The 26,193-nt window shown below is 32.7% G+C and overlaps 1 protein-coding gene across 1 annotated transcript; it reads right to left on the bottom strand.

Annotated features, from left to right (window-relative positions):
• Positions 1-1,440: 1,440 nt before the first annotated feature.
• Positions 1,441-19,129, bottom strand: LOC133201599 (uncharacterized). Its single transcript, XM_061337394.1, has 10 exons — positions 19,100-19,129; positions 10,878-11,140; positions 9,394-9,569; positions 8,876-8,911; positions 5,156-5,310; positions 2,634-2,906; positions 2,405-2,512; positions 2,101-2,136; positions 1,930-1,989; positions 1,441-1,685 (listed from the first exon to the last, which is right to left on the bottom strand). The coding sequence occupies exons 1-10, from the start codon at positions 19,127-19,129 to the stop codon at positions 1,506-1,508; spliced, it is 1,317 nt and encodes a 438-aa protein (XP_061193378.1). The 3' UTR covers positions 1,441-1,505.
• Positions 19,130-26,193: the final 7,064 nt, after the last annotated feature.

The following is a 26,193-nucleotide window of genomic DNA, read 5'->3' as shown; positions in this document are numbered from 1 at the left end:
CTCCAGTTTTCGCTATAACACCTTTTAAAACAGGCCGCTAGTACGAGTGGGGAGACCTCTACCCCCACTGCACTTTTTGGGAGAATAATCTTGCTGTAGTTAAAATATGAGGCAAGAGGAATATTCACTTAGTCGTATCTAGGAAAAGGGGTGGGTGTTCTAGACCCCCTCCTTGAATAACAAGTTTCGTTGTCATTAGTTGTCATGCGCGGATCAAGAAGGGAGGGGAGGGGGGGTCGTGGGGGGGGGGGTTCCGAACCCCTAGGATTTGCAGAGTTATTAAAAGTATGTACTGAAGCAAGTAAAAATGACTTTGGAATCCCCCTCTTCCGAAAACAGAGACCCCAATATCACCACCACGAAATTTTTACACCCTTGGGAAATGGATTTTAAGTTTTTTTTTTTGTTTTGGTTTTGTTTTTTTTTTTTTTGTTTTATCTTGTCAAGAAAATTTCTGGGTTTAATACGTTTGGGAAGGGAATTTAGGTTCCCCCACCCTTTTTTTTTTTTTGCTTGTCAAGAAATTTCTGGGTAGGAATTTTTTTCACTGGGGTAAGACCCCCCCCCCCCCTTGAAAAAATTCCTGGATCCGTACCTGGTTGTTATATTAATTTATCTACCCTGAAGTGATAAAACAATAAAAATAATTTCTATAATTGCAAGCAGTAATATATATCACCCCGAAATGACCTCCGCGGTGCCATATTGGAGCTGAAAGCAGATTAATCACTACTATTTTAAAAATTTATTTAATAAATTTAGCAATTTTTTCTTTCAAGGGCAGCCATTTTGGAAATTTTATAATTAAGAAACCTGAAGAGACACTTACTCATCAATATTATGCCGTATGAAATACCTATAGAGACAGAGAAAAAAAATGAAATTACAAAAGAAAATTTCCCCTTTCTTATTCTTACGGCAACAGTTAAAAAGTTTGTCCAATTTAACCGATTCTATTTCTTTGCATAAATCAATTTGACTGAAAATTTCATTTAATGTTTAAAACATGTAGGTGGGCCAATAGAAAAAAATTATATTAAAACCTTTCATATTTCCTGTTTTCAGCCAACAGTGACCATTTTGAAATTTTAAATTCTGAATGCTCAACTAGACTTGGTGATTATTAAATACTCAGAAGTTTCATTAAGATTGTCATTTAGCAATTTTTGCGAACGTATGCAGACAAAATAATAACAATATTTCGCCGGACTCCGTTCGACAATAAAAAAAGTATTATGATAAATTGAATAATGCGGATAATAATCATCAAATATTATCATATGACAAATTCATGCTGTTAAAACGGTATCATTTTGATATGTTCATTATCCTCGTAGATAATGAGTTCTCTTTTTTAACACATCGATACTTTTAAAATGGGAAAAAAATGTTACGATACGAAAATTTTTTTTAAATTCAGAATTAATTGGAAAAGGCGATTGAAAGTCGAGAAACATATGTCAAATGTCAGGTCAACGTATCCAACATGATCAAAAGATGTTGTTTCACACTGTAATCACTTTCCTTTGAATGAGATTTCCCTCCAATAATTGACAGAGACATTGCTTTCTAAGCCAGGTATTATGGCGGTTATAATCGTATACACCTAGCTGGAACCATTCCGCCAAAAGTCCTAAGCACTGCAACTGTTCCAATTTTTCTTCAATTTTCGCCGCAGCCACATTCTTAAAAGGAATAATATTTTTCAGCAATTCTAACTTCATCAGTTACAGTAAAACAATATTTCAGTAAGGAAAACATCGTACTTCACAGAGGTTCATTTACTGTATCATTTAAAATTATTCAGAGATTTAGACAGAAAAAAAAACTTGCATCGCAGATTTATACTGCCTGGTCAAAAGAACAGCAAACAGAGCTATGTAAAAGTAATTTTTAACGAATCAGATGTAAACAGGCTTCTCAAAATACCTTAAGTTCGTCCTGATCCAAATGGAATTCTTTTTTGTTAAGAAGAATATTCACATATTCCTAAAAAAGGAAAACAAATCACGGCTACCTAACGTGATTTTTTTTTGTACATATATGAGCTTATACAATTATATAAAAAGTTTTTTTTTCTTAAAGAGATATTAATTATACCTGGCATGGCGCTGTATTGTAGCGAATTAACATCAACTGAAATGTTTAGTTAAGGTACACTTTTTGGATTTTTTTTTTAATTAGCGAAATGATGAAACTTTTTTAAAGAATATTTTTACAAATATATCCAAAAAAAATATAGATAAATAAAACTAAATGATTCCTCATAGAGTCTAAAAGAGTAAAGTTATAGATTTTTAGCTTGGGATAAAAGCTGCAATATGTCAACAGTTTCTGTGATTTGCGAAACTGGTACAATTCTGTAAAATTAAGAAGTAAAATGAATCATAATTTCAGAGGATACTGATGGCTGATGAACACTGGAATCTTCATACACAATCAAACATTTTGTTTCCCGAAAATACTTTTTGTTCACAAAATGCCATAATTTGTTTTGTACGTTGGCTTTCATCTGCAGTTGTTATATAAAAAAAAAAATTAAAATGATTAAACATTTGATCGATCAGGTATGCATATATACAACTTCATACAATTTTTTAACATGTAAAATAGCTTTTAAGAAAGATTCTGACCTTTCTTCGTGAGACGATTGTTCCAAGGACAAAAAAAATGTATAGGGCAAATCCAAGAAAAAGTGCGAAGGGGAACGTTGCTTTGGACATGTTTCTGTTATCTCTACTGACTAGTACAGCCATGTATTGAAGCGTCATTGTAGAGGACACAGCGATAGCACCTAGGAGTACGGCTGCAGCGTGAGTTAATTTAGTTAAAGCAAAGATCTTGTAGAACTTCAGAAGACACTGGCTTGACACCAATGTTGCAGCCGCCTCAAATTGTTGTTCACACTATTAAAAAAAAATAAAATCGATGACAAAATATAAATACATGATCTTGGCATTTTCAGCTTAGTGTTTGATAGGTTCTGTTAATATGAAGCAATTGGAAATGACGTCACTTCCTACAAAATATTGTCAAGGAGTTGTAAAACAAATAAGTGAAGATAAAAGAAAATAGAGAAATGTATAAAATTGTAACTTATATACCAGGTTCAGTAGTAATGAAAATCAACAAAGAATGCAGTTTTTGTTGAAATTACACACTAGTTATAACAAAGTTTCATGATAAATTAATCAATCTGTGTTGGAATTACATGTAGTACCGTTCTGATTGCAAAAGTGCCAAAAATAAATTACGAGCAAAATGATATCTTTTAGGGATGTCAATTTCACTTGGATAGGCAAGTCGAATAATCGGGTGCTTTAGTCGAACGATGCATGGTCGGGTACTCATTAATATATATATATATATATATATATATATATATATATATATATATATATATATATATATATATATATATATATTGCGATGCCAGGCTTTGGATTTAGAGACTGATGCAATATATTCCATGTACGCTACCATCACACTCTTAGTATTTTATTATCAACATTGAATTAGAAATAATTATTTAAACTTATTGTAATTAATTTCAATTTTTTTTATTTTTAATCGCATATGTTGTCTAAATAAGTTTTTCAAGTACTTTCGCATGTCCTCTCTAATAACACGTGATTGATCTATCACCTGAGACCTTTTTACATGCCCAGTTCCAGCTAAGTCTGTAACATAACTGGTAAAATTTTTAGTGTACTTCCTATCAAAACATAGAAAGATTGCGATAAATGTTAAAATTATGAAATGCTGTATAAACAAGCAATACAACGACAAATTGGATTCATACGGGGTGTTTCATAATATATGTTACATTTTGAATCTTTAATTTCACAAACACAAGAAAAAAGATATAGACAAGTGTTTTTATCTACTTGATGCATGTATCTATAAGATTCATTATGTTCAATTACCGACTAAAATATTCCACACTGGACGAAATCTCAAACATTAATGAAAATTAGTGAAATTTCTAAATTACGTCATTTTTGCTACGTTGAATTTCACAACGTCAAAAGCCCACATTACATGTTCTTAATCATCTCCACTATATCAACTACAAATGAAAGTTGCTTCTCAAAATTTGTATAACTTTGTCACATATATTTTGCTTAGACACTTTTCATTTGAAGGTTTATATTTCTTTAGAGCTCATTCAATATCTGTGGCCTAGGATTGTAGACCCTGTTCCTAAACAACCGCTACAGAAAAAAAAACCCAAAGATTGAGATTGGCGAAAGCAGAGGCCAAACCCTTTTCTTAGGGAATTGCATTATTGAAAAATTGTACTCTGATAACTTCATATTATATTTCAAAGTTCAATATATGCTGGGAATGCTGATATTACCAGCATCAATTTCTGAAAACATCTATCTGACGCTTTTCTCAGGAGTTTGCTAAACTATCTAAGTCTCCACTTTAGAAAAATATTCAAATTATGACATCGGCATTTATGTCACAATTAATCATCGTGATACCATGATTTCCTTGACCTTTTCACATGGAATAAAAATGCAGGATTTTATGTTTAAAATGATATATAGTTTGTAGTAGAATTATGATAGGTAAGAAAAATAATCAGATTTAAAAATGTAACATGTATATTTTGAAACACTCTGTATGAAACATGGAAAAACATCTGTAAATTACACACGCATTACGTGTACATACATGTATATGTGTTTGACGACTAAAAATCAACGTGAAAATGATTTCCTTACTATAATTAATGAAGTAGGAATGGTTTATGCCTTACCCTATGAGTTTTAGTCACGAAAACACCGATGTTTGAAAGATGAGGTGAATCCAAATTTATTTCTTTGAATTTAAGATTACTGTAAATAGCACGTTTTTAACGAGTTACCGAGTAAAGAATCTTTAGTCGATATTCGGTATGACCGAACGATACTCGAGTAATCGAATACTCGTTGACATCCCTAATTTCTTTCTTATGAATAATAAAAAAATAATTTACAAAAGCTGAAATGTTATAGTCCTATACATTTTGCAACCAAAGGAACGAGCAAATCATGTAATTAAAAAGTGAAAACTGATTTTCTAATTGAAACTTGTCTTGTACAGGATAAGTGCATTAATTACATTTTACGATACTATTGGCGTACATTCAGAGATATAAATTTACCTTCTCATGAATGCTTTTCAAGTATTCTCGCTCTCTGTTAGTGAGATTACCAGTTTCAAAAACATAGCCTTTTTTACGATATGGTTTTTGTTGTATAAATGTCTTCGACATCAGACGTGCTCCGTTTTGATTCTTGATTTCCTCCGCCGTTAATTCTTGTTAAAGCAAGAAAAGAAGTATGTTCATTTTATATCTCATGGGTATGGTAAAGCTCTTTAAAAAAGTCCTGTTTATTAGTTTTCTTTACATCTCTTCAAACATACTGTATTTCACTTGCGTAAGACCAGAAACAAAACAAAAAACAACTGCAGGTGAAAGTCCCGAACAGGACACTTATGTCAATTGAGCAGAGTACATGTTTTATGTAAAAGTCGATCCCCCATTTTAACTACATCGATCACTTCTCAAGTGTCCAAAATTCTGACAGACTTGAATCAACATGATATAGGAATGTTTCATGAAATATGAAGATAACGAACAGTATTCAAGCTCATAGTCCCCTTAAACAATTCAAATCAGGAGCAGAGCAAACACAGGCCTCAAAAAACATCAGAGGCGGGATGGTGCCATGGAGGAGTGAGCATCCCCTGGCGACCGGTCACACCCGCCATGTGCTCCTTGTCATGATCGGGAAAATCGGAAAATATCCGTAGATAATTCAGTGTTTAAATAATGGCCTAATAATTAGCATGAAAAACGTCAGTTAGTATTTGACTTAATGATAGATGGTATTGCTGACAAGGTCATTGTTTCGACCATAGAACTTGCGAAATGATGACTTGATATCCTTATTTCATCAACTTGTTCATCAGTAGCTTTCCTTGTTTAAGAAATTGTTCGTACTGAGAGCATGCTCTGATGTATTGACACCTGCTTATTTAAAATTTCAGGAAAAAAAATGAAATTTTGATCCCTAAATAGGACTCCACCCAAACCCCAAGGGTCATAATGTGATTAAAATTTAATCTCCACTTCCTGACCGTTTGCATATTTAACAGATATGAATATTCATGGCCACCCTGTTCTTGAGAGGAAGTTTTTAAGATTGTTTCCCTATATATTTCTCTGATCATTGATCCTGTTTTGGCCCCACCCTACCACCCCCACCCCCGGGGCGTCGTCATAATCTGAACAAACTTGAATTTGCACAAGGATGCTTGCAAATTAATATGAGTAATCATGACCTTGTTGTTCTTGAGAAGGAGTTTTTTTTAAATGTCTCATATATTCCTATGTAAAGCTTTGTTTCTCTATTGTAGCTCTACTTCATCGCAGGCCAATGGTTTGAACAAACTTGAATCTACAATATATCAGGAAGCTTCTAGATAAGTTTCATCTTTTCTGGCCTAGTTCTTCTTAAAAAGAAGATTTTATAAACCCTTTATTGTCTTTTCTTAATTATTTCCCATTGGAAGAACGTATTGCACTTTATTTCAACAAATTTAATTTTCCTTCAAGCAAAGATACCTTGTGCCAATAAGAAAATGAAAATGTGAGTAGTTCACCACGGTGATTCCGACTACTACACCTAAGACGACAGACATTGGACAAATTTTGATCAGAAAAGCTCATTTAAGCCTTCTCCTAAGGTGAGTAATAAATCTTTAACATTCCTTTTAAGTTATAAAGCATATTACTCAAAAAAAAAAAAAATCAAAGACACCACGGAGTTTGACACCATTCCCTCATATTTGGATATCTTACTAGCGAAAGACATTGATGGCAAACTTACAACTAAACTTTATGATAAATGTAATGATTTTGACTATCGTCACCTTCCCTTATTTCTGTAGCAATATCCATTATCACATGCAGATAGTGTTTCGTCTCACAGTTGATTTCATACGCAACAGCATGTTCTTATGAATATTTTTTAAACGAAGTAAGCTATTGACAAATAAGTTGATAATACAAGAAATCAACAATCTCTTTTAAAGTCAACATTTCGCAAAATCTATGGTCGATAATCTTGTTTGCAAATACAATCTGTCCTTAGGTCGAATGTTGACTGACATCTTTCATACAAATTGTTAGACCTAATTGACTAGGATTTCTTTGTTAACCCGATCATGACAAAGAGAATACGGCGGGTGTGACCGGTCGACAGGGGGATGCTTACTCCTCCATAGTACCTGATCCCACCTCTGATTTTTTAGAGGTGCGTGTTTGCTTTGTTCAAAATTTGTACCGTTTCAATAGACTTTTGAGCATGATTACTAATTACTGTTTATTATCTTCATAGTTCACTTTATTATACCCCCGCTTGAAAAGCGGGGATTGTTTAGTGGTGTTGGTGTCGGATCGTTCGTCCGTCTGTACATATGTTCCTCCGTCCTTAACGCTTTGGGGTACCCATCTCTTATACGCAACTCCTCTTATACCACTGAATAACAAAAATGAGATTTCATAGAATCTTTGCTACACAGTGCCATTGTAGACCTTCTATTTTACTTTTTGATTGGGCATATATTTCGGGTTTCCCATAGCAAAAACATAGACTGCCATTCTTTCTATAATACTGGGGGTACCTGTCTCTAATACCAACTTCTCCTGTACCACTGAATAAAATTTAATGATACTTTCACAAAATCTTTATTACGTAATCCATTATGCACCTCATACTTTACTTTTTGATTGGACACATATTTCGAGTTTCCCATAGTAAACATGGACACGGTCATTCTTTTTATAAAATCGGGGGTATCCATCCCTTATCCGCAACTCTTCCTATACCACTGAATTAAATCTAATGAGATTTTCTCAAAATCTCTTTTACTCAGTGCCATTGTGACCTCTTATTTTATTTTTTGATTGAACATGTATTTCCTGTTTCACATAGCAAAACATGGACAATTCCATTCTTTCTTTAATAAACGAGATACCCATCCCTTATCCGGAACTCCTCCTTTACCACTGAATAAAATATAATGATCCTTTCACAGAATCTTCATTACATAGTGCCATTGAGCACCTCCTATTTTATGCTTTGATCAGACAGATAATAGGGCTTTCCAAAAGCAAAAAATTGACTTTGCCATTGTATCATATGGGAGCGGGATATTATTTGTGAGCTCAGTGCTCACAGTACCTCTAATATCATTCAGAGTTTACATTGCTGCTATGCTAATAATTCAAGGTATAAACAGAAATGACCTGAACAGTATTGAAATAAGCTAACGTCAAATTCAGAATCACACTCTGATAGAGAACTATATATATATTTTTTTATTTTTCCGAGAATGTTCTCATTTGTCTAAGTTTACCCCCTAGAATTTCACATTTACCTTCCAAGGATGAGATATGAGATTGATAAATGGCTTTGGGCATCTAACATTATTATATTTATACAAATATCAAACTTTTATAAAAGGGTTACTGCTTACTTGATATCGTAAAACTTTATTGCTGGGTAGGTAGTCTAGGAGTACAGTTTTTTTAGGTTACATTTTAAGACGCTGGAGGTAGACTAAAAAGGTAATAATTTATTCACCTCTTTTCCACAGACGTTATACATTAAAATTAGGCCATGAAAGTTAAGAGTGTAATCAATATTTTAAAAAATAATAATAATGAACAACACATGATGCATGATGACAACGAAAACGGATAGCTTATATCACCCCATAGGATCACCTGGCTTCTTTTTATTTATTTAATTTTTTTATTGCAACTGATAAGCATAAATGGCATGACAATGCATACGGTTTTACGCTTAAATACCTTGTTCACCTTGCTTTACAATTCTTTTCACAGCCTCTGAAATAATTAAAGCATGTTTGTTAACGTGTTAGATACTTTAGATGCTGATCAATAAATTCTCTTAGGAATGTTATCTTATAATTTATCTAATAATATACGGATATATACGAAGATATTGCCGACTCGGCTTTATGCAATAATTAATCAATCAATCAATCAATCTAATAATTTAATTCTGGTTGTAACGCACTATTTGATTGGCAAGAATATTAATTTTATATCGTATAACTTCTATAACATACGTCACAATGACTTACATGTACGTCCAAAAATTATCAATCCACCCGATGTTACATTTAAAATTTGTACAAATTGAAATCAATTTCCACGACTAATCTTCTTTTCTTACACCAGATAAAAGAAAATCATATTTTGAGGAATGAATTGAAAAGCAAGCAAAGTTATATTGTATAACCTGGGTCCGTTCTCTTGAATTCATTCCTTAAATCTTTTAGTTTACGTAGTAATTCAACTCAGACCTGAATGATAATATGCGTCCATTATCTTTGCAGGTACATCTTCTTCCTTCTGTGCATCTATATATCTGTACCTCTTCAGAAAGATTGGAAATTTTTCATCCTCAATTGGGTGCAGTAGAAGAGGTATAATCTTAAGAGAGTCAATAGCTTCATGGGCCTCTGACATACACCAGTCACTTTCATTAAAACATGATTGTGACGTAAACCTTTTGTTTGTGTTGTCCATTCTATAGCTTAATGTTTAGCTAACTCCTCAAACAATCCATTAAGTTACCTGTAAGTGTCCATTCTTTTTGGAAAACTGTCCATTCTTTTAAGAATGGACAGTTTTTTTTCAAAAAAGAATGGACAGTTAAAACAAACAGAATGGAGAGTTACAGGTAAACTTTGGAATGTATTCAAGAGGGAAACAAAAACAAATACATTAAATACTTTTTAATTTACATGTAAATAACAAAAAGAACGTGGAAATCAAAGTTAATCCAGAACACAATGTCTGCACAGCATCCACTCGATTTTACTCTTTTAAATCCATGAGTAATGCACATTATTTCAATACTCAAAACTTAATTTTAACAAAACTTGAATTCAAATGACACAATTTCACATTTGATTAAAATTTCGTAAAAATCATTCCCTCGAGGAGAATTCATTTTCAAATAGAAGTACGTCTAATATTAAATTCTCCACCCCAGAAAACTGTTTGCACCATGAACACTACACTGCTGCAGTTAATATTTCGGTAGAAAATAAATAAAAATGAAACATTTCCAAATATGATTTGAAAAACATTTCAGGTCGAAGATCGGCTCATAATGGGTAATCCAACACTCAGAACACAATTTGCATCTCACCATTACACTGCTGCAGTTAATATATCCTCAAAAATAGAATTCAAATAAAACATTTCCAAGTTTGATTCGAATTTGATCATCTGTATCTGTCGTCGACGTTCATTTTTGGGTCAAAATTTGGGTAGTATTTCTTTTACTCTTTTCTGTTTCCAGATCCAAATATCACTAATTTTGCGCATATTTTGGTTTATTAGATTTTGATTCTCTCATATACTCTCTCCATCACAGGAAAACATGTATGCCTTTACAACGCAAACTGTAAACTGATTTTGAAGCATCGCATACTTGTATAAATACTAGTATCCCACAAAATCCACCTGTAACTGTCCATTCTTAAGACAAAGACCTTTTGTTATTTGCATCTGGAAACACAATTGCTATTCAACAAATTGCTCTGCATCCCTAGCTTACCTGTGACTGTCCATTCCGTAAACAATGAACTTGTCATCGTATGTGTGCTGTCATTTTGTACATTTTTATTTAATTTTCAGAACAAAGGAAATCATGTTTTAAGTAGGAGAAAGGCCTCAAACTGTCCATTCTGTGAGAGAAAGAACTAATCTCGGGCCTACGGCCCTCGATTAGTTCTTTCTCTCGCAGAGTGGACAGTTTTCGGCCTTTCTCCTTTACATAAAAGCAGGGCTCATCACAATTAAAACTTTTACGCTTTTTCCCATTTCAGTTTTGATATTGTCATCCAAAGGTTTTCCGGGCACGAAATCTCTGTCAAACTGCATGCATCTGAAGAAGAATCTCTTCTCCAACTCTTCGCATATTTTATTTACTTTTTGGATATCTTTTGAGGAACATGAAATAAATAGATGATATTTTTTACCTGGGGGAAGCTCCACTTTCTTTCCATTAGGATAAAAAAATCCTTTCTTCCTTAGTGTCTGATGTACATTCCCATGGAGTTTTTACACTGGTTTCACTATTGAGATCATTTTGAAGGCTGTTAGGGTCAGATTCACGTGTTATGTTAAATGTTTCGTTAAGGCTTATAATTTCTATACAATTTCCCCCTCTTTTTTCGCTCGTTAAAAGATTGTCCTTCTCAGTGAATGAATCATCTGACATCGTGAGAAATTTCAATGAAGAAAGTAATAGTTTTCACTCTGTGAAGATTTATCGTGTGCAATCATTGATTTAACTTGAGACACATGTTGTATTACCAGTAACAACGAAATCAACATAACAATTTAAAATGCGCAGGCATATTCTGAAAATGGTTAAAAATAGATCACACATAAGCAAATAGGTAATTCATATAATGCTATTTATGTAAAAAGGGGGAAACCTTAAATATATTTTTTGATATACTTGAATAGAATGTAAAATGGATGTATTTCTATGGAACGCCGGGACTGTCTTATATGAGGATTAAACATTATATGCAGTGTTCTCTTCATTATATGTGGTACTATTTTGATTATATGAAGTAGTATTTACAGTATATCGTGTGCAACTTCCATTATTTACAGTACTTCTTTCATTATATGATGTAGATGTGTCATTATGTTATGTACATCTATCATTATATGAGGTGTTTTTATCATTATATGAAGTGCTCTTAACATTATATGCGGTAGATCTAACATCATATTGCAGTGAACACAACAATATACATGTATCATGTACTTCTCACTTTATATACAGTATATTCATCATTATATGTAGTATTTCTGTTATGATGATGATGATGATCGTTAAATATTATGCCCGGTCCTGTTAGCATTCCGTGCGGTAGATTTTGCATTTCGTTATGATGTAGACACAGTATTATATGCGGTGCTCTCTTCTTTATGTGTATAAGACTGGTACCCTGACATTGGTTAACGGGCGCAAGCGCCCTAAAAAACGTGTTATTCCTAGCGGCAGCGACTGGAATCAAGGGCAGAGAACCAGTGCTATATGTGTATGATCTTTCAGAAGCTACCTTTCGGAACTCTCTGTTAAAAATTCTGTTCTTCTTTTTATCGACCTTGAGAACTCCGACCTCAGTACAATAAAAACATGCGTATATACTTTAAAGCAGTTAATAAGTAATGCTCCGTGAACAGGTTAAAATGTTTTTAAAGATATGAAGTAATAGAGTAAAATAAAATCCATTCTATTTCATGGTATGAAGAAAAGAGAGAGAGAGGGGGGGGGTATGATAAAAATATTTTGGGAGTGGAAAAAAATTGAGGCATTTTCTATCTTTTTTGTGAACAATATGACATTCAAAAAGATTCATTTCATATATAGGACAATCAATGTCAAAAACTAACTGCATTCCTATGCCTTCGAGTAAAGCAGGGCTTAAACAACGACTTATAGAAAACACTATATGTATTTATTTATTTTTTCATATATTTGTTTGTTCATTTTTAGGGGTGGGATGTGCTAAATTTTCACAATGTACATTATACACTTTTAACTCTCATTTTATTTGGTAGAGGGGGTTCTACATATATATATATATATATATATATATATATATATATATATATATATATATATATATATATATATATATATATATATATATATATATATATATATATATATATATATATATATATATATATATATATTGTATTCAATTTTACCACATATATTTTTAGAAGTAAAATCTTGAAGTACAACCCAAGACTCAATACATTTTCTGTTTTGAAAATCGTTTATCTTTTCCTGATACATTACATAACATTCATATAGTATAACTAAAGACAATTTCAACAATTTTTTTATACGCCATAGTTTAACAATACAATGGAACAATAAAATTATTTCAGTAATAAGTGCATCTCTCTCTCTCTCTCTCGTTGTAAACTACTGAAGTATTGATATGACTTCGAATTTCCTTTAATCTAAGGATAAATGTTGTTTTTTATGTGATTATTCCGCGATGCTTTGGCCGACGTGTGGTTGATTACCATATTATTAAAGATAACCTAAAATCATTAAGAATTTTCATATCTAACAGTGGCGTAATTGTATATTTTTAAATTAATAATTAATTAACTTGAATTGACAACAATTAATTTTTTTTATGGCTCCCCACCCGAATTTACCTAATCTTTGTGGATAAACTAGCTTTTTTCTGAACAAACTTAAATTTGTTCATTATTTTGTTGCAAAATATTGATTTTTTTATCTGATTATTTTTGAATACTTTTTAAATAAATTTCTTTTTCATGTTCTAAATTTGATTACGTCGAAAATTATGAAAATTCTCCTAGCAGGGTCCTGCCCTGGACCCGCTGGGGCTTTGAGTGGCCCCCAGTACTCTCATCGTAATTTGTGCATATACTTCCTTAAAGTTCTAGCTACGTCACTGTCTAAGAACAAAAAAGGTAGAACTTTCTAAATTTAACAAGAGGGGTTCCGAAAGGTAGCTTCCGAAAGATCATACACATAAAGAAGAGAGCACCGCATGTGATACTGTGTCTACATCATAACGAAATTCAAAATCTACCGCACGGAACGCTAACAGGACCGGGCATAATATTTAAGGATCAGCATCATCATAACAGAAATACTACATATAATCATGAATATACTGTATATAATGTGAGAAGTACATAATATATTGTTGTGTTCACTGCATATAATGTTAGATCCACCGGATATAATGTTAAGAGCACTTCATATAATGATAAAACGCCTCATATAATGATAGATGTACATAACATAATGGCATATCTACATCATATAATGAAAGAAGTACTGTGTATAATGGGAGTTGCACACAATATACTGTAAAAACTACTTCATATAATCAAAATAGTACCACATATAATGAAGAGAACACTGCATATAATGTTGAATCCTCATATAAGACAGTCCCGGCGTTCTATATATTTCTACACTTATTTGTGTTTTTCCATTTGGCGAAGGTAAGATATGTTTGTAACCATGAAACATATTATTTTTTGTATGTAAATACTGTGGTTTTATCATTATTCGTGGAACACCGATTTTCGTGGATTTCGTTGTCGATTAGATCCACGAAATCAAATGTTCATCGAAGTTTGGTGCCTCCATTTTTATTTATAAAAAAGCTTTTAAAAACCCGACTTTCGTACTAATATGCAAATACCCCCCCCCCCCTTTCCCAACAGGTTGACTTTATAAACGTACTTGAGTCAGTTTAAGAATATAAAAAAAGAGGAAGAAATAATTTTAGATAATTATCTGGACATTTTTAGTAAAAATATTTAAATATTCTGCACGGAGATAAACAAACAACACGTAAATCCGTCAATGCGGTGCATACTGATTATACCAATTAGTGGTATTACCCAAAAAGGATGATAATCTGGCGTAAATGTGTTAAATTTGTTATTCTCAAACAATCTAATGGTCCAATCCCCATTATCACCCGCACAATGAAAAACAACAGATTTTCGTTAAATAAAAATTCCAGTAGAAATAATTAATTACTTTCTCTCCAAAACAGGCTAAATTCATACAAATTATCAACACAATTTAATGCTAATTTTACTTTTATCTGTTTGTTTAATTAGAAACATATTTTTTGTTTAACATGAGATAACGGGTAATTTTGTATGTTGAGAAAGTCCTGCCATTTGGAAGCCATTCACGGCTTAATCGTTTGTCGTCTATTTTGCATTTGCATTTTGGGAAGTAGTATCCAGTGAGCGTGGATGTGTTTGTTCGGGGATCTACAAACAAGGGGGTCTGGATGTCTCTGTCAAGTCTAGTAACACACGCCGTGCATTTGAAAATACTTATCTAACACCATTTTGTAAATTGAAATACTTAATGTTCATTTTATAATTACTTTTAATATCCTGTTGCCACACTTAATTATCGTCCGTATGAGCGCCTAAAAGTTAAAATTCAAATTGGCTTAATATTTTGAGATACTTGCATGTCTTTTTCACGTTGATTAAAGTCTATTTAATTAATTGTTTTAATAATCTGTTTCAATATCCGATATTTAATGGAGCTCATAGTGTTATATTGGAGACGGTATTGAATACTTCACCCTTTATTGTTATATAAAATATATACTGCGTTGTAAACGCTTGAAGGTTCCGACTTTTAAAAATACAGATGGGTAAAATATAAAAAAAATAAATCAAAGAGTTTTCACCTATTAGTGATTGTTTTCAAATATTTACGTACTCTTAACATTGTAAATGGCATGAAGGTTCCCGCTAAAGCATACGGCGACCAAAAAAAATGAAAAGATAATTTTTTCCTGTTAGGATCATTATCCACTAATTTACGTATCCTCGAAACTGTGATTTTTACTAAATCCACGAAATTTGATGCCGATGAATATTAATGAAACCATGTAGAGTATTGCACTTATTATCTACGTATGCACAAACACTAGATTTATAAAGTCCAAAGGTGAGAGAGAGAGAGAACAAAACACAGGAAAGGAACTCCAAATTAAAAATTTTATTTAAACTTCGAATCACAATTTTAAGTCACCCTGGCAACAATGGTGATATTGCTTTCTGCTTTCGGTGCTTGTCCGTCGCTATGCGTCAAACGTAAAGTTTTTAACATTTTTATCTTTTCCTAAAGCGGTCGAATAAATTTTGAACAAATTTAGTATGTAAAATCTAGGAATAAAAGTAATATACGTTAAATTCATTCCTCCGGTCCCTTTTTGGCCAAAAGGTTGAACTAAAACATCAAGATTCATACAAACGTAAATCAAATATGATTCAAACCACAGGAGAGCGCAAAGTAAGCTACCAATATTACAAAGCTTTCAACAGGCTCGTTTAAAATAAGTATTTAACAAATTCTGTAATCGCTAGTCTTTCTAACAAACAAGTGCTATCGTTAGGTTCAAGTAATTGTTTTGCCATTGTTTTCACGCCAAATTGAATACGGTTTATTCCCGTTTATATGAGACATACAAAAAGTTACGGGAGGTGTGACAGGTCAACAGGGGCTATTTCCTCCTTCTAGACACTTGATCCCACCTCTGATGTTTCTAGCGTCCGTATTTAAGGTTCATCATACCTCTGTTCAGTCAAATAAATTTTATTATAGTATACTTAATATTTTCCAAAAGAAATACAATTTATTATTAGAATGCACACCATTGTACTACACCTTGCAGGGCGAAATTCGACAGAAAAGTACTTTTAGTGTGATAAGTTTACAACGAAATATCATATTACATGTTACGTATATTTTTTTCCAGTGAGAGGTATCTCTCTGTTCAGAGATTCAATGAGCCCGAAAACCTTTTTTTCAATTTAATAAATTATTTATTAAATTTAAAATATTGTTCACTGTTCTTTATCTTCGCCATTTTCATTGATAATATCATTAAATAATATCTATATTAAAAATTTTAAAAATATTAAAAATTTTAAAGCCGCATTATAATGAATGGCTAAAATAAAATTGAAACAAGGGGCCCATGGGCAACAATAATTACCTGCGTCACGTAGGTCATGTGTTTTAGAATCCTAAAGATATTTCCCTATTTTTTCCATGAACAATTTCACCCCCATATTGTGGCTTCTCTCTCGTCTCAAGGGACTTGATGTAACCAATCTTGAAACCACAGAAAAGAAGATGGGCGTATTTGGCGTGTGATCTGCAGGAATCATGTGTACGAAACATTTATAGTTTAAGGGGGACCGACCCTCTGATAAGAGAGATAACTTTCCAAGTAAAATATCCTAGTATTACTCAGTTTACTTTATCAGAGTTTAATTATCGAGACCTTTGAGCAGTCAATTCGATCAAACTTAACGTATGATGGAAACACTACCTTATATTTCCTTTGACTGTACTTTTCAAATTGTTTTATTATGTTTGACCAAAAAAAAAACCCATTTAAATCCAGTTTTTAAACCCTTAAAAATTGAATAAGTTCAATGGTTTAATGTATCAAGCACCAAATATAGAATTTTTATCAGTATTACATTTTTTTCCAATGAAAAAATATTCATAAGAAAGATAACTCTTGCTAACAGATGTATTGTTTTCTTACACCCACATATAACATTGTGATTTTCTGACTTGGGAATTTAGTAGGTATGACACTAAATGTTATTTTCATATACACCGCATATTTCTAATTTTATGTTGTGATAATAAATTATTAATCTTTCTAATCTCTGTGTTAAAATTTCTTTCTATTATGATTTGACATAAAAATCATTTCTGAAAAAATAAGCAGCGCTTCATACCTCATACTATTTTTCATTTGATTTTGATGCTATAGCTCTTGATGAAAATCAGTGTTGGGAAGTTTAAAAAAAAATCGTGAAATTTGGAGCAGAGGGTCATTAGTCCTTAAATGTCATTGATTTGGTCGGCCTACCACAGCTGGACAGACTTCACAAAGTTACGCACATACAAGCATAAGACAATGTTACATTTAGTTTGAAATACCTTGTCAGATTGTTACATTTAAGCCCGCTTATTTTAATAGTTACGATAATATAGTAACACAGTGACTATAAAAACCTATAAGATAATAGGGTATAGTTAGTGTATATCAAAGATTCAGTAGGAAGGAAGAATTGCCTTCGTTCTCGGTGCAACTGAACCAAAATTTATCTAATTAAAAATCTTAATAAATCAGTAAATAAAATTAAACTGACAAAGGAATTGATTGATTGCATTAAAAAAAAATAATGTCTCATGCGAGGATCGAACCAAAACTTTCCAGTTCCAGTGCGCTGGACAGGTTACGCATACTACTTAGCTATCATCGCTACATACGGCATATGGATTTGAAAACGACAATGAAGAACCACATTTACACAATGGGACTTTTTTGAAAAAAGTTCATTTTTATGGTGTCTGGGTCTTCTCTCCGTAATATAAAAATGTTTGCTGTTTCTTTTAATTAAAATGCACGCAAAAAACGTTTTAAATTATGGAGAGATGACCCAGAGATGGCAAATTTTTAGATAAACGTGTTTAAAAAATTGTAACATTTTGTACCAAATGACTCATCTAGCCAATTTTCAAGTTCTTTTTTAGCAAATCAAAATACAATATCGGGAAAATAATTCCATTTCCCATTTCACAGGAACCCGATACACCTCAAAAGAATGCAAACATCTCATGTGACATGTCAATGAAATTTTCACTTGTCAAGTGTGCCTAGATTTCTGCCGAATGCCAATCTAAGGTGCCCGCGTTCTTTGAGAGTTTTAATGTTTATAAATGACCAACATGACCTTTTTGCTCTGAAGAACCCTTTTAAAGTACAGGCCGTATTATAGCATGGATTTTTCCGTCCGTCCATCTGTATATCCCTTCGTCTGTCTGTCAACTTTTGCTTGCTTTGGTCATATATTTTACATTGTGATGCTTGGTCACCTGATGCATTTTGGGGAACATTTGTGGCTCAATCCAAAAAAGGTTACCATGGCTTTTGGGCCTTATTATGGAATTTAATGTTTTTTTTAAATTCATATTCAATTTCGTGCCTGGAAAATATGTTTTACTCTGCCTGGCCTAGGATTATGAAACCTTGAAACTTGATTATTCTCGTTAAAACGATGTGTAGCAAAAACAAATTAGGTCAGTATAACCCCATTTTGGAATGCTGTACTTGCTATAACTAATTCTTAATCAATTCGTGTGTGTAACGAAAATAAGCTAGTCGCCCTTTACAAATTAAAACTAAGAATTTCTTTTCAAAAGGACAGACAGAAAAAGAAAATGAAGATAATCAATAATTCACACGATCACACTCTCACTCAATTGATCGTACCAAAAAAAAAATGTTATTTCAATGAAAAACTTAAGTACACTTGACATCGATACAAATGGCAGACCATACTTCCGGTCATTTACTTCCGCTCATTCATTTAAATAACAAGAGGTCCATGGGACACGACGCTTACCTGAGTCGATATATCCCAGTTGTTCTTCATCATCAGATTTTTTTCTACTATAAATTCCTATGAAAAACTTTGATCCCTGTTGTTTCGTCAACCTACCCCAGGTGTTAGATTTCAACAAACTTAAATTCTACAATATCTACAATATCTGATAAAAATAAAAATTTCACAAATTGATTTCCATGTGTCAGTGGTGTTGCTGGGTTCTGGTTTCATATGCAAATTAGTATTGATTTCATTGAAATCAAACACCCAATCGATGAGTAGTATGGTAATCAATTTGTGAAATTTTACTACGGTTGATCAAGCAAAGTGACACGCTGTTATTGGATTGATAATAAAACGTCTTGACAAAGAAAATATATTTATAAAAGTTACGGTAAAACACGTGTGTTTGTTATGTATGCAGAATAGGTCCATCGGTAAAGGAGATCGATTGGTTGTTCATTTTGTTTATGGGTGAATAGGTTGAATCCGTACTACGCATGATTCAGTCACGTATAAGGTAGATTTTCGGATGTTTTAAGTCATTCGAAGTTCGCTGCTACATTGCAACAGACTAATCCTCCACCCCAACCCCACCCCTTCTAGTATCAATATTTTGTACATGTTTTTGTTCTTTTTGATGTTGTTGCTTTATTTGAGTCTTTTTCTTTTGTAGAATGATATGGATAAGAAGTCAAACTAAAGACTGCTTTGTATACTGTATACACTTCATTAAAGTCTGTTGCACTCGCGCATGCTAGCTCATCCTATATAAAAGTGTTTGAGTTTTATTTTATAAATAATTTATGTTCGGTTGAACTGTGAATTTAGAACATAAATCTATTCAAACACTATCCCTAACGTCACACCTGAACAAACACATAAGTATGTCATTGATGAGTGCCTACCAAGGTGACTTTATTGGACGAATGTTAAAAAACATTAAATAAAAACCAAAACTTACCACGGTCTGTTTTACATGCTGGTAGTACACATTATAAACATGTGCTACAAAGTTGCAGCCACACTGGTGAAAAAATTACGATCAAGGTGAATGCTGTCCCATTACAATGTGTTTCTTACACTGGTCATTTTGCCAGAAATAACCTAGTAACTATATATGTTGTTACCTGTAAGCTAAGATTTTTGCAAAGAATATTTTCACAAAGGGGTATTTGAAGGCTAAAACTAGTAAGTGACATAAGGTGTACATGTATCTTAGTGATTGTTACTGTGTCCGGGTGATATCTTTCTAATAACAAGGACATGCCAATTGATACATCATGAGGTAATGTATCAAAATCCCAAAGAAGGCTACTATGGCCTCTTTTTGAAAGTTTACAATTTTATGTCTTAATGTCTTAAAACAGTCTCACAGCAGCAGCATATAAAAACTACATGAAAATACGAATTGTAATTGAAAAGTAGTGGAAAAGTAATGGTCATTACCGACATTTTTTCTTAAAAGTAATTCATTTAACATTCAATTACTTGTATTTTAAAGATTGATCAATTACACCTCATTACACCTCATTATCCTGAAAAGATGTAATGATTTCAATGTATTATCATTATACACTACCAATGAGTCCCATAGTATCTTGCTTCTTTCTCTGGTGTTTCATATTTTTGATGAAACATTAATATACAACTTTACAGTCAGTAAAAGTTAAATGCAGTCCTCATGTGAAAAAAGGAAGATAGTAAGATTACAAATATCGACTACACACTATTCTTTTCAATCACACAAGTTTATGCGTTGTAAGTTATTCATGTAAAAACTATATCATACAATAAAACATTATTCTTGTCAGTTGCAATGAGTAATTTATCATTCAAAATAGAGATACTTCTGGGTCTGTCCTCTACAAGCAAGCTGTCTTTATAATTCCCTTCTGTGTCGAAAACGGCGATGGATAGATAAATATATTATAGTATTTATCAAAAGATATTGATCCCGGATGACAATACAAAGTTTCGATTAATTCACCATTCATACTAAACAAATAAACACAAATGTTTACCGTGTCTGAAACGACATATAATCCATTTGGCAGACAGCAAGCATAACGTAAAAAAAAGGGAGTAGGAGGTATGTCTCTTAAGGGTATTTCTGTCACTACATTTTTCCGCTGAAAATAAATTGCCGATTTTGCAGTCCACATCAATTGATTCAAACTTGGAAGGGATGCAAACAGAGTAGATATTCTGGACAACGAAATCTCGACTAAACAATGTCATTTGATAGTCTAGCGACAAACAAGTTATTCCTTCTCTCCAAACAGAAACAGTTAGCGGCTGGTATCCTCGAACTGATTTCAATATTGAGCCAGATGAAAGTGAAACCAATTTGATTTTTGCATTAGTTTTTCATCTATCCATGCTATCCCACTATAAGTTGGTTTATGCTTATCATCTTTTTCTGTTAAATCTAATCTTCTCAGCAGTTTGACTTTATATTTTCTCTGTCTGATTCCCTTATTTTCTCTTCTAATTTCAAAGTCTTCTTCTGTGTCTGCACTGCTTTTGAATAATTTACGAAATCAGACAGGTTTGCATTTTCATTGGAATCTTTTAAAATACACGTTTCAACAGTGCCCTTTTTACAGGCGTTAATGGTGATTGGGCTTTGTTTACTATTAGTTATACTTGTGGCTCTGTTATCTGAATCGTTAAATTTGGCATGTCTTCCATCAGACAATTATCTGAAATATCTGATTTTGCAAGATTTTCAAATCTTTCGTAAATTTCATTCAGTAAATGTACAACTTAACAGTCATTTCCTTTTTGTATCATTTCAGAAAACTTTAAAGATTCTCCTATATTTCTGCAAAACCTGGATATCCTCTCAAATTCGCTTATAAGAGACTCTGTTCTTGGTGTCATAATTTTCTCAACGCAGCACAGTTAAGGCTGCAATAAGGAGGCGGGGCCTAACTTTAACGGGAAATGCTTACTATGACATCACACAAAATTAGATGTTCTTCAAATTACCACAAAATGAAACGATTTGCTATTTTAAACTGTTGGATAGCTTTAAACTACGTCAATATTTACTATTGCATGTATTTTTGTCTTTGGTTAAATCCCACACAGCAATATATAAACAATTCATTGATTGCAATGCACTTGTCAATGTGACGTCATATCGTAAAATTTGACGCAGTTTGTATGCAGTGAGAGGCGGATCAAGTTATATTTTACACAATGAAAAATGTATTTTGTAATTAAATAAAATATATTTGAAGATATATAAGATGCCATTAACTTGGATGCGATGTCTATTTTATAATTTTATTCATATACTTCCCGTACATTTCCTAGACAAGCGATACTGCCGAATATTTGTATGCAGATACATTGAAGGGTAATAGAAGGGTCGTAATAAATCGATATATTGCAAGGGCATACCCTCAATGAATTATGACAAGCTTTTACACATAAACTCAAGAGATATGAAGATATTTGAAAAGTGCTGCGAACCTGATGAAATCTTGCAAATGAATTAATTATATCTATATTTAATGTACTTGACCAGCAAAATATTCAACATACAGTCTAACAAACGTAATTTTAGCAATTATATAGCAGAAATCTATATAGGTTAGCAGCACTTTTCACAAACTACAAAGAGTGTTGAAAATAATTAAAAATTAAACTTAGATTTTTAACTTGGTTATGCCCTTGCAATATTGGAATTTATAGATGACCTCAATACTGCAGGTATATTTGCTAAAATCACGTGACTGCCACATTACGTCACAAGTCTAGATAAGAAATCTTACGTACCCAACGTGTAGTTTTCAACCATATTACATTTGTCCGATAATAGTAAAGTCCTAGGAAGAATCACCCATCCTTGTAAAGAATGTATTTTCTATATAAAAAATTCGCCGATATTTCCATTCGTCACCTTAACTGTACTGCGAAGCTCTCTCGGTGTTTTATTCATTCCTTTGTGTAATTTACTCACAGTCCCTTAACACCTTTTTGTGATATCATTTTGCATTTGCGTTTTTATTGAAACAATTTTACCTTGTTCTGATTTTATTAACTCTTGGTTTTTTTCCAAGTTAGACACTCAATGTCAATACACTATGTAATTGTTTTATCATATTTTCCTTTTCTTTTCTTACATCTGACACAAGACTAATGTTCCAATATTGTGCAATCACGACATGCTGTTGATTCACAAGGGTTACAAAAGTATTGCAGCTCCTCGTTTGTATGCAAGGGACAGTTTTCTACATACTGTAGGGATCTTATTGTATCATTGCGTTGCCCTGTCCATGCCTCTGTCAAAGGTACTACTTTATGGTCTCTAGTGATGGTGGTAAATGTGTGTCTTGATGTTTCACACTCTTCACAAAGAAAATCTAAACTTGTAAGACATCGAGAGACTGCTGATCTTATATCTTCTGAGAGCTTGCAAGAAGAGCAAACCTCATCTGTGCAATCCGTTTGTGTTTTGAGCAGATGGATCATGTTTTCCAGGTAGGTATTCGATTTCATATCTTCTGGATCCTTTATAAAGGTTTCAAAGCATACTGCACATTTGGAGGGTTTATCAACACAATGCCGTTCTATATATCTAAATATACATGTCTTGGAAAATGTCTGTGTAAAAATCAGAAGAGAGAGGGCATTTAAGGTGTTCAGTGTTTGGGAACTTTTTTTGCAAATCCATTTCAATGAATAATCTGCAAAGTAAAGTTTCTCAGGTTAAGCTTTAAATTTGCAGAGTACCAAGGATGTCAAATGCTGATCTGTAGGCCTATTTGTATGAAGAAATATACAGAGTAATTTATACTACATGAATGTTGATTAACAATGGTATTGTCTATTGTATGATTTTTTAACATTATAACCTGAAAATGTAGAATCATCAGAGATTTACCATAACTTAATTTGGCTTATTTCTCCCTCAAATCATATGCTGCAAAGTAACATATTCTTTTAAATTTGTACTCTCGCTACATTAAACAACAGACAAAGCATTCAACACATGTCCTTACACTTGATAGTTACCTTTTGGTACAAAATTTCTCTTTTTTATGAAATATGACATCTGGATGTACATGAACGTAATAAAGCTTCAATTAAATTTTCAGCATAATAATTTTCCTCCACAATTTTAAGTCTTCACTTTTCACTTTTTCACGAGATAATAAGTCGTTTTCACGAGATAATATCTCGTTTTCACGAGAGAATATGTCGTTTTCACGAGATTAATTTTTCCTGGTATTTTAAAAAAATTATTTTAATAATTACGTGTCTTAAATGTACCACCGTACAATTTACCTCAAAGGTTATTAATTACATTATAGATAAGTAAGTTAATATCGCAAGGGTCATAATTTAGGTCTGTTTGTAGAAAAAATCTTTCTCCAGTAATGTTCATCACAGGCGCTTGGTTTCAGGAGGGTGCATTTTGTGTATTATGTGTTTTTCTGGATGTGTCTGAATACACATTTTCTTTGTTCGGTTATATATGGGCAGTTCATACTTAGTAGATCTGACTGAACGTTCCCCGTCTCCCATATCTACTGCTGTATCAAAATTTTTGTGCAATAAGGTTAACTTAAACAGCAGAGAAATGTAGTCCTGTAATTCGTCGGAGTCATTTTTTTTTGGTCGTTTTATCATTCTTTACAACAACATTAGGAACTTTAATTTGATTCATGTGACTGTAATGACCCAAAGCATAATCCTTTTCACAAAACTGACATTTAATTCGACCGCCTTCACAGATATTTTCTGTCCAATAATTTTCAGGGTGATTGGGATCTGAAAGTACTTTTCTTAAGGATTTTCAAATGTCTGTGCCATTGTCAAAAAACCATTTCTTTACAATTCCTTCACAAATTTCATCCAACCATTGCAATTTTTCCTCCACCGTAAAAATTTTGAAAATTTTCTCACTATCAAAATCATTTAACCCAAAATGATCATAGAAAAGTGCCATGATTATACCATCCAAAATAGTGTAGTATAAATTTTGTGTGGTCTGTATTAATTCTTCACTTTTCCTTTGACATTTCTCATGTTCAAGACATTTCTATAATAATAAACAGTTCCAGAATCACTGGCACTTTCCGTACTGAATGTCATCTTATGTAATGCCTGGAATTATAAGAAACAATGCTTGGTAGTTAATTCTGGAATTATAAGAAACAATGCTTGGTAGTTAATTCTGGAAAGAGAATCATTAAAATATTAGAAATTGTCATGGTCATCCTAACCATGTTTTCATATTGTAATGAAGTACAAGTGTATTTTAAAAAGTACACAACCCAAGGAAAGAATCTCTTCAAGCTTGTTAATGCTTTATGTAAGAAAAATTGTCCAACACAATGGAAAAAAAAAATTATCTCTAAGAAATTCATGAGACGGTGGAAATCCTCTGTCTTTGAAATAAACCCTTCGAGCCTCTCTTTAGCAGAATCTGCATTGCTCATTGCTTTTTGAGCTCCCTGCCCTGTTCATCAGTGAGTCGGTCTCCTGAAAATGTAAATTAGATGAAAATTAACATGCCTGTAAGCTTATAAATCAAGGAGCCCATGAGCATTTTTACTCATCTGAAATTCATAAATCAGCTCACTTGAGATTCATTAATAAATGGTTTGCATTCATGTGCATTATCATGAGCTCCCAGGTAGGAAAGCTCATAAGACATTTATTAGCTTAACTGAGCAAAAGGCTCAAGTGAGCTTTTCTGATCAAAATTTGTTCATTGTCGACATTGTCATTGTACACAAACCTCCTCGCGACATATAAAAAAATCAGGGAGCGAATGGAAGATCTAATTTTAATTAGATTGGGTTTTGCTGTTCTTGAGAAGATGTTCAAAGATTTTTACTATGTAATCCTATGTAAAAGTTTGATTGCCTACTGTGGCCCTTCCCTACCCCTGGGGGTCATGATTTGAACAAACTTGAATCTACACTACCTGAGGATGTTTCCATATAAATATGACCAAGCATGGCTTTGCTGTTCTTGAGAAGAAGAATTTAAAATGTTTTTCCTATATTTCCTATGTAAAAGTTTGTTCGCCCGTTGTGACCTCACCCTAGCCCCGGGGGTCATGGTTTGAAGAAACTTAAATCTACACT

This window comes from Saccostrea echinata, unplaced genomic scaffold, assembly GCF_033153115.1.
Source record: "Saccostrea echinata isolate AGI-Se365-2 ecotype Australia unplaced genomic scaffold, CSIRO_AGI_Sech_v1 ptg000045l, whole genome shotgun sequence".
Lineage (NCBI taxonomy): Eukaryota > Metazoa > Mollusca > Bivalvia > Ostreida > Ostreidae > Saccostrea > Saccostrea echinata.
This window is presented reverse-complemented; position numbering and strand designations above follow the sequence as displayed.

What these genes read in the sequence shown, in the direction of transcription:
- LOC133201599 (XM_061337394.1), bottom strand. Translation starts at nt 19,129, where the DNA reads ATGAAGAACAACTGGGATATATCGACTCAG. An exon ending in CAATCGTCTCACGAAGAAAG is followed by an intron (nt 2,513 to 2,633) that starts GTCAGAATCTTT and finishes TAACAACTGCAG; the next exon opens with ATGAAAGCCAACGTACAAAA. An exon ending in CCAGTGTTCATCAGCCATCA is followed by an intron (nt 2,137 to 2,404) that starts GTATCCTCTGAA and finishes TAAACATTTCAG; the next exon opens with TTGATGTTAATTCGCTACAA.